The sequence below is a fragment of the Physeter macrocephalus genome, chromosome 1 (assembly GCF_002837175.3).
Source record: "Physeter macrocephalus isolate SW-GA chromosome 1, ASM283717v5, whole genome shotgun sequence".
Lineage (NCBI taxonomy): Eukaryota > Metazoa > Chordata > Mammalia > Artiodactyla > Physeteridae > Physeter > Physeter macrocephalus.
This window is the reverse complement of record NC_041214.2, coordinates 63686428-63697104: the sequence shown is the minus strand read 5'-3', so window position 1 is coordinate 63697104 and position 10677 is coordinate 63686428. Positions and strand designations below refer to the sequence as shown.

Genomic DNA, 10677 nt, shown 5'->3' with positions numbered 1-10677 from the left:
AAAAACAAATACCATATGCTAACACATATATATGGAATCTAAAAAAAAATGGTTCTGATGAACCTAGGGGCAGGACAGGAATAAAGACGCAGATGTAGAGAATAGACTTGAGGACATGGGGAGGGGGAAGGGTAAGCTGGGATGAAGTGAGAGAGTAGCATTGCCATATAGACACTACCAAATGTAAAATAGATAGCTAGTGGGAAGCAGCTGCATAGCACAGGGAGATCAGCCCGGTGCTTTGTGACCGCCTAGAGGGGTGGGATAGGGACGGTGGGCGGGAGATGCAAGAGGGAGGGGATATGGGGATATATGTATGCATATAGCTGAATCATTTTGTTACACAACAGAAACTAACACAACATTGTAAAGCAATTATACTCCAATAAAGATGTTAAAAAGAAAAAAATCAAGAACTTCTTTTCATCAATGATACCATTAACAGAGTGAAAATACAAGCTATTGAGTGGCAGAATCTATTTGCAATATATAACTGATAAAAGCTTAATGTTGAGAATATACCAAAAACTCCTACAAATTGTTACAACAAAGGCAGACCACTCACTTTTTTAAAAGAGATATAAACAGACACTTAACTAAAAATTATATCCAAATGGTCAATAAATACATGAAAAGGTACTCAGCAGGGAAATGCATGTAAAAACTACAACATTCAACAGGTTGGCTAAAACTTAAAAAGACACACTATACAACGTGTTGATAAGGATGTGAAGCAAATCAAATTCTCACACATTGTTGGTGAAAGTATAAATTGATACAAGTACTTTGGGAAACTGCTTGGCATTAATGTACACAAGACTCAGGAATTCCACTCCTAGTTATGTACCTAACAGAAATGCTTAAATATGTCCACCAAACTACGTTTACAAGAATGTTCATAGCAGCATATCATAATAATCCCAATCCAGGGGGGGAAGTCAACAGAATAGATAAATTGAAACAAGAGTGAAAATAAATGATATACTGCTATATAAAACATGGCTGAACCTCACAAACACAATTTTGAACAAAAGAAGCCAGATACAAAAGATACTGTGTGACTCCATTTATAAAAAGCTTGGGGAAAAGAGTAGAACTAATCTGTGGTGTTAAGACTGTGGTTGCTTGAAGGGGGGAGGGAATGTCAGTGACTTGGAGAAGGCACAAGATGGGCCCCTGGGATGTGTAGTAGGTCCTATTTATTCATCTTTGTGGTCATTATGTAGTGTCCACTCTGTGAAAATTGACCCAGATATATACTCATGATTTGTGCACTTTGCTGTATATTATTCTTTAATTTTTAAATGTATTAAAACTCTTGAAAATAAAACCAAATGAGTCTTTGGTAAACAACCAAACCAATAAATAATATTTAAGGCAAAGAGAAATTCCAAAAAGAACAAAAAGCTATAAAATAACATCAAGGATCAAACAAAAGGAAACTTTACCAACTCATAGTGCCAGAAGAACAGAGAATTTGTTCCTTATTATTAAGAATTTCCTCCTTTGGATGACTCATTGTCAACCAGTGAACAAAATATGAAAGATGTGGTTACACTTGCAGGACAGATTATGAATGTTAATAACCTTGGCAGCATAAAAGTAAATATGTAGCTAAAAGAGGAAAGCTGGAAGAAAAGAGAAAGGATGGCTAAAGGAGAGTCAAGGTACTGACTAAATTGATGGAATAGGAAACTGAGATAGGAGATTAAATAGGTAACCAACAGAGGTGCTTCAAAACAGTACAGGAGTGAGGCAAAAGCTGGTAGACAAAACATGTATGGACAATTGTTTTAACTGGGTAATGGACACAGGAGCTTGGAATAGTATTCTGTTTACTTTTATTGATGTTTGAAATTTTCTATAATAAAAAGCTTACCCAGAGTAAAACATGATACACCTATCAAGCATTGGAAAGAGAAGAGAAAAGTGGCGGGGGGGAGTGGGGGAGCCAGGGGGCGGGGTAGTATACTAGTTTAAACCTTTCATGGTTAGAAATATATAAAGTTGAAAAATTGAAAAAGAGAGGTATAAACATTGTGGACACAACTAGAAATGATTAAAAGGGGCTGCCTCTCAGAAGTCAAAGTGGGAGTAGAAGGTGTGAGGCAATGATAAATCTTTTTTACTATAAGCTTTTTTCAAAAAATTGGTTATCATTTTAATTAAACTGTTTTAAAAGCTGATAAAATGTTTAATAGTCAGAAAAAAGATGGGCAGTTAAGATGCTTAATCATTTATATTTTAAATAAACAATTAGTCCATAAAATGGAAGGATCTATATTTTAAACAATACTACCAAGTATTCTAAATGCCATTATTAAATACATTATAATTTTTAGATTATGCTATCTTAAAATGAATATAAGTTATCCCACCATATTATTTCTTAATTTAAATGATTTTAGCAATTTAATTATTGAATTAACTCAGAATAAAACTCTAGAATCACTAAAAATCATCCCTACAAAATTATGATCTAAAATTTAAGCAAGTCAATCTGTCATATTTTTAAACTGTCACATTAAAAAGCTGATGACATAATGTACCATAAGACTAATTAATTATCTTACCTCCTTTTCTTCACCAACTTGGTCCAAACTCTCATGACTTGAAGGATTATATGGAATTACTAAAAAACCAATCCCAAACATTAAAAAAAAAAAAAGAGAAAAACATAGTATACATTAACTGAGTTACACTTAAAATTTTCTCTTGATTTGATTTTTATTTCTGAATAAGTGTTCATCATTTAAAATTGAGTATCTGTCCTACTAATAACAAATTACACATAAATACCAGTTAAATTCTAATCTTTAATGAGGGTAAAGAGAGGAGGAACCAATCAACAGCCAAGTACTGATTTTAACAAATACTTTTGCTATTTAAAAAAATATTTCTCTTTACAAATTAATCAATTCCTTCCAAAAGGGTGACTCTATAAACCCTACTTAATTATACTAGTATGATTGAGGCATAGTGATAGAGGGTCTCTAGTTTGGACTCAATTGGACTCCAGGCTTCTACTCCTTAAAGCTACTTGGGTAAAAAAAAAAGAAAAGAAAAAGGCCTACATTTCATACAACCAGCTTCTTCCATGAACAAGATACTACATTCTGTCCTTCCAGAAAAACTCCCTTGTTTTCTTTTTCTTGATTCAACCCAGATCAGGCTGCTCTGTCCCATTTAATTGCTCTCCAAATTTCCCAGAGACATATTTAAGGTTTTGTATCTACTAGACATTTGTGGTTTTTTTTAGACATTTGAACTCACACGGTCTTTTTTGAATTGTCTATATAGCATCTCTGTATCTTTTACATCATTTCTTCATCTCATAATAGAGTTTTTAATAAAAACAGGTCACTTGAATATAGTGAATACGGTCCACAAAATCAGTATATGTTTTCATTACTGAAAATAAGTAGGTTTGCTGACTATAAAGGGGTCTCAAAAGAAATTTATCTGAATTAAAGAAAATAGCCATTTGTTGTAGTTTACATATTTGTCTTTTTAAACATATGTTAACTATATGCCAAACATATGTTAACTACTGCGACTGATGTTAACACCACAAAATATGGTTACCTAGCTTTTATTTGGGAAGAATATAAATGTCTTTAAATTTAGGTATAAGATTCACATAAAGAAGTCTTTAAATGACACTTTGTTAATGAGCAATGGTTTGTGCCAGTGTCATTCTTACCTGTCTGTGCATGGTCTGAGTGCATGGATGACTGGTCCATGGGCATCATTGGTTCCTACAAATCATTTCCAAAGATACAGTAACTTAGTGCATTCTTTTAAAATCCCAATACCTCTATAAATCCAGAAACAACATCATTTCGATGAGACACAGCATATTAAAATTTAAATTTGAAAGAATGTAGCTTAATAAGTGAGAATTACATTACTATATATAATTTATTTTAAATTTTATTATATGTGAAACCATACAACATTCCTAAGAATGACATAATGTTATCACGTTTTACAGATCACAGAAAAAACACAAAACTAATTTCAGACTATCAATTAGAAATCAAATTAAACTCCTATGTACTCTGATTTATTTCTCCTCTATACCACCTATTCTTCCTTTGAGCTCCACATACTCACTTTAAGTCTTTGGCAAAAGGAGTCTTAGTATAGAGTTACTTAGCTGATGTCCAGAAACAGACTTCAAGATGTCTATAAACTTCTTGAAATTATATGTAAAATTTTATGGGTTTCCCATTTTTCTGAAGATTCTCAAAGGGGTCAGTGACCCAGAAAAGGAAAAGAAATACCTCCAAGAAACTAACTTCCAATAACCTCAGGAACAATGCTAATTCAAACCAAAATCTTACTTATTCATTAATTTTGGACCAAAGTTTAATGAATACCAGCAAGAAAGAGTAAACCTGAGAAGCAGCCTTAGTTATAGAGTTATACTTTTAAGGCTGCCTTAAAAATAAGCTCATGAGTTTTTCAATGTGTTTAGCACCATCCTAAAATATCAATATAATCACTAACACTGCCCTCTTTCATTCTACATTTATGAACTCACACAAGTCATTCCATTGCCTAAGAATACTCAAGAATATCAACAGTAACCTGGATAAATTATGTTCACAATTTTTGGCCTTCTCCTGTTCCTTAACATTGGCTTTTTACCTCCTTAACTATAAACCCATTTGTAAACTTACATGAACCGGCTAAATAATTCTACTACCAACAAGCCACCAGTAATAACCTACTTCCACAATGTCCAAAGAAGGTACTACAAATAAACATGGTATAATCATTCTAAAAGATAACTTAGAAAGATGAACCCAGATCTTTTTAAAAACACATATCCTGGGGCTTCCCTGGTGGCGCAGTGGTTGCGCGTCCGCCTGCCGATGCAGGGGAACCGGGTTCGCGCCCCGGTCTGGGAGGATCCCAAGTGCCACGGAGCGGCTGAGCCCGTGAGCCATGGCCGCTGGGCCTGCGCGTCCGGAGCCTGTGCTCCGCAATGGGAGAGGCCACAACAGAGGGAGGCCCGCATACCACAAAACAAAAACAACAACAACAACAACAAAAAAAACACATATCCTTTAAACCAGTAATTCTACTTCTGAATCCTTAAGGAAATAATAAGATTTATTTACCAGGAAGTTCATTATGATTTTCCTCATAGGAAAATTTAGAAAACAACTCAAATGTTCAATCATGGGGAACAGATTAAATAAATTATGGTATAGACACATAAAATACTTTGCTAAAAATGATGAAGATATAGATAGATATAGAAAGATGACCAAAATCTATTGTTCAGTGAGAAAAATGGGTTAGAAACTAGTACAAATATGACCTCACTTTTGTTAAGAAGTATGTAAAAGAATGAGACATAACCAAACATTGTATGCCTTCTGATGGATAAACACACCACCTTCTGTGAAATAGTCTCAAAACAACCCACAAAAAAACAAAAACCAGAATCTAATCAAACCTCTACACTCAATTATAATATACAGAAAATACAGAGGACAGGGGAACATTTTAAACATAACCATGGAGAAGCAAAGAGAAAAATTCTGAATCACTTTAAATGACAACACAGTTTCTTCTATAATTAAATTGTAAGGGAAAAAAGAGAGAGAGAGATGAAGAATCAGTAAATTAAAAAATATCTAAGACATATCAAATCAACTCTAAATATGATCAATCAATTGCAAATATGAACTTCATTTAAATCCTGATTCATCACAATGAAAATTATGAAAACAAAATTATAATATTTATGTGACAACTGAAATTTTGAACATTGCCTGGATGGATATTTGATATAAGGAACTTATTTTTTAGCTACTTTTAAAAAACAGTCCTTATCTTTTAGAGGTACATACTGAAATACATCTGGAATGTTTCAAAACAATACAGAATGAGGGCAGGTTAAATGGGTGGGGTATAGATGAAACGAGATTGGTCGTGAGGTGATAACTGTTGGAGCTGGATGACTGGTATACGGAAGTTCATTATACTCTATAGAAAAATTTTAAATGCTTATGCATATAAATTTGCATACTTCTGGAAAAATATACACTAAATGACAATTACCTTTAGATGGTAGATTCCATGGGGGTTTTTGTTTAATTTTTCTTTATTCATTTTTATTCTCTATTTTTTCTACAATGAACTTGTTTTCATTTCATATTTAAAATAGAAAGTGAAAAATAAAAATTTTAAATGCAAAAACTCACCAGTAATCTCACATTTTACATAGCAAACATGAAGACTCTGACTCTTCTCACCTGATCTCTGCTTAGTATAGATGCTAGAATAATGGGAGCTATAAAGAGTTTCGCTTAAAGAAGAGAAAAATATCTTTTAAATGGTTCTCCTTACATTTTCCTAATTTAGACCAAATCATTTTGTAGCAGGTCAAACAAAGAAGTTAATCATATCCTACAAACAAATTTGTAATAACAATTCCAAAATTCACATGTTGACTGGACTCCTAAAGTATTCCTACCCACATTCTGTAACAACACTGTTGATCTGTGATTCCTTAACACCCCCCTATTTTAGCCTTCTGTTCTAGCAGTGTTATCAAAAATGCTCTATAAAAAAAAATTAGACAACAGTGTCTTACCGGTGGCAAAGAATGCCGCCCACATTCAATTGTTACAAGTTTGTGGCACTTCTTATGAACCAGGAGTTTGCAGTTGATGCACTTATATCCCTGACGTCCAAGCCCCCATATTCGGTCAGTGCAGATGGCACAATGAGCACGCTGGAGAAAGTAATTCAACAGTATTTTATTAACAAAAAAAAGGTCATAATCATTTCCCAACAGTTTGCTCATAAAATAGTGAAAGTAAGTGGCTTTCTTCTCTAACTCAATTCCCTTCATCATACATAACTTTTCCAAAGCTATGATGGTCATGGGAAAATAAACAGAAAGGAGAGCTTGTTTTAAAGAGACTGAAATTTGCAACCATGTTGTTTCCTAAGTCCGGGAATTTTCAGTTTTCACCTAATTAAGTTCAGAGTAACCACAATAGGAAAAGTGAATTAAACTTGAAAAACACATGGCAGAAAAAGCTGTGCAAGGACTCCCAAGCAAACATAAACCTATCAGTCTGTTCCGAGGTCAAACCGAAGCCCTGCTTTTTTTAAAAATTAATTTTTATTGGAGTATAGTTGCTTTACAATGTTGTGTTAGTTTCTACTGTACAGCAAAATGAATCAGCTATGCATATACATATATCCCCTCTTTTTTGGATTTCCTTCCCATTTAGGTCACCACTGCTCTCTTAAAGAGCAACACCTAAAGTGACTTCTCACTTCAAAGCTTTTTAAATATCAGTGCTACTGGGAACAGGAATTTGGGAACCTCGGGTGGTGGCTTCTATTACATTAATGAATTGAGAACACAGCACGAGTTCTAGAATGGAAATGGATAACTGTAGTTATCAAGAGTAGTTAAAAACATGGACTTCTGGAGACAGACTGACCTCCAACCTTGGCTCTGCCACTTACTAGCCATGTCATCCTGGGCAAGTTATCTAACCATCCTGCACCTCAGTTTCTTCATCTATAAAATGGAACTATATAGTATCTCTCTCACAAGGTTGTTGCAGGGATTAAATGAGTCACTATATGGCAAGCATTCAGAAAAGTGCCTGGTACATACTAAAAGCAAGATAAATGTCTGCAATTATCATTTTCTAAAACAGGGAAAGCTAAAAAAAATTTACAACAGTAAATGGTTTGCAAAATAAACCGTGCTTATTTTCTGGCTGTCTTGAATTATATTTTAAAAAATCCAACTTTCTTACAGCTAGGGTAACCATATAACTAATCATCCAAGCTGGAACATTTTTATGAGTCAAAGAAGAGGCTATTAAAAATTACCTCAAGATAACAGATGTACTACCCCAGGCAAACTGGGAATTGTAGGTCACCCTACTTACTGCTTTAGAAAGGAATAACAGTAGAGAGGAAAAACCCAGATTTCTCAAATTATCAATATTCAGCAAACTAAGGTTTACCCTGTTGAAACGCTTGGCTTGAAAAGTGTGGCCATTTGCACAATAAAGCTTTCTCCAGCGGCGTGCACCTCGGCGGTAGATGGATTCTGAAGGGAGATTAAAAGTTAAAAAAAAAAAAAAGGAAGAAAAAAAAGAGCAGGTGTGAATATAAAGTCATTTTATAATTGTGATTTTTTTCATGATATTCATTGCAGGAAAAAAATATATATTGATAAAAATCTGAAAGTGAAAAATAAAAGTCATCAAGAGACTAGGCTTTTCTGTTTTTTAATTGTCCCCTAACTTTTAATTTTGAAAAAATTTTAAGCCCACAGAAAAGTTGAAAGAATAGAACAATAAACATCTCCATCCTTCACCTACATTTATCTATTACTATAATTTTGCCACATTTGCTTTCTTCTCTATTTACACATACACTTTTTTTTCTGAATCATTTAAAAATAAATTGCAGACATCATAACACTTCATCCTTAAATACCTAAGTATCCATTGCCTAAGATTAAGGACACTCCCCCTAATTCTATTTAACCACAATACCATTATTGTGTCTTAGAAAATTAACATTAATTAAATATCACCTAATATACACTTCATCTACTAATTTCCCCATTTGCTTGAAAAGTGTCTTTCAAAGTTTTCTTTTTCTCTCCAGGATCCAATCAAGATTCAGGCACTGAATTTCATTACTATACCTTTTTTGTCTCTTTAATGTATGCTAAAACATTCACTCTATCTTATTTGTTGTTGTTTGCTTTTCATGATGTTGAAAGAGTCTAGGCAGATGTCTTATATCATGACCTACATTCTGGATTTGTCTGTTTCCTCATTAGACTCAAATCTATTATGGATTTGTAACACACTTCCCAGATTAAAAAAAGGATTCCCAGATAAAAAGTATTAAATACTTCTGGCAAAAATAATACACAGCTGATGTATATTTCTTACTGCATCTCATCAAGAAATATACAAATGTGAGATTGTTGACTCCCACTACCTGTTCAATCACTCTGTTAAAGGCAGTGATGGCTAGTTTTCTTCTTTGTAAAGGTACATTTTTGTAAATACCGTATAAGGGACATTTTGTAACCACAAGAATATTCTCTTCGCAACAACCTTTTATGCAATGGTTTTTATATTTTTGTATATCTTTAACTATTCTAAATACACTCCCTAAACAAAGAGGCTCCATGAGATCAAATCAAGTCCACCAGTGTAATTTTGGGTAAGTCAATCACTATTACATATATTGTCTATTAATCATCCTACAGTAATAGTAATCACTGTGGAAATTCCATTAGGTTTCTAAACTCATTTTATTTTTTTGGCTGCGTCACGTGGCTTGCGGGATCTTAGTTCCCAACCAGGGATTGAACCCATGCCCCCTGCAGTGGAAGCGTGGAGTCCTAACCAGTGGACCACCAGAGAATTCCCTCAAAACTCATTTTAAAGCAAATGTAGCACTGGGTCTACTATTTAAAATTAAGATAGAAAGAAATGGGTGAAATACTCTGAATTAGAAATCCTGAGACAGCATAATACAGAACCTGAAATATATATGCTTTTATTTTTAATTATTTATTCTGTTAGGAGTAACCAAAGCAGAAAGTTTGTTAATATCTTAACCTAAAAGAACATCTTATTTCAGAAACTTTCATCAACTACAACTTGATATATCTTAAATTTAAACATGTTAATGTTGCCTAGGAATTAAAAGAGCCAGAGATCGCTTTAATGGTTTTCAATTTTCCTCCATGCTCTAGCTTAGTAATATTAATTATACTGGAGAGGAGTGTGTAAAAATCCCCACCAGCAAATTTTAAAGTGGGAAAGTGAGCATGAAATACAGTGAAAAGGTAGGAAAAGACATTTTATCTGGCAAGTGTGCTACAGACCCACAATACATTTGCAGATGGGACTCTGCAACCAAGATCTGCTATAATGGCAAGTCTTTCAAAACTCTGGCCTGGACAAAGGAGAGCTGCTTCTCCAACCCCTCTGCCCTACAGGCAGCCCACGCTGGCTGTAATCCATCTGCCACTGCAAACCCAATGAAATACTCTAGTTGAATCCAAACCTAAATTTTTCACTATTGCTTCAGAGGCCTACCTACTCCTTATATTTCCCCACCTTCCTATAAAGTACACAGCCCTCATTCAACTCTATATACAAACACCCAGTTCTTTAATTTTTCCTTTTCACCAAGTTGCACGAAGAGTTACAGAATTAAAAGTTTGCAGCTATTTCACTTAATACAAAGCAAAACATTTACTACTATTCATTCTAAAGTCATGGATATGTGCAGAAACCACAAATAAAAATGAGTTGCCTAATATCTACAACCTATAAATTATACCATACATTAAATTCAAATTTGGTATATATATGGTATATATCAAATATATATACGGTATATAACAAATATATACACATATACACATATGTATATATATGAATATATACATATAAACATATTCAAATTCCATCAGACCAAATAGTTGCCTCTTTCAATTCATCTCATTAATGTTAACCACTAGCTTAGACATTCAAAAGAAACTTTCATAACAATTCTTAAGGATGCATGCTAAAGTATTTAGAGGTGAAGTGTCATGTCAGCTTACTCTCAAAGGGTACACAAAAAAATAAATAAAAATAAAACGTGTTT

The 10677-nt window shown here is 33.6% G+C and overlaps 1 protein-coding gene across 5 annotated transcripts in view; it reads right to left on the bottom strand.

Moving 5' to 3' along the window:
- The window catches only part of PRKCI (protein kinase C iota), a 94457-nt gene that overhangs the window by 29377 nt on the left and 54403 nt on the right, over positions 1-10677 (bottom strand). For all 5 annotated transcript variants that reach the window (XM_028491122.2, XM_028491114.2, XM_055083738.1 and 2 more), the window contains 4 exons: positions 8016-8101; positions 6614-6754; positions 3704-3758; positions 2574-2632 (listed from right to left, as the gene is read on the bottom strand). In XM_028491122.2, the coding sequence (XP_028346923.1) occupies positions 2574-2632; positions 3704-3758; positions 6614-6754; positions 8016-8101 (341 nt within the window). The remainder of the gene's footprint in view (positions 1-2573; positions 2633-3703; positions 3759-6613; positions 6755-8015; positions 8102-10677) is intronic.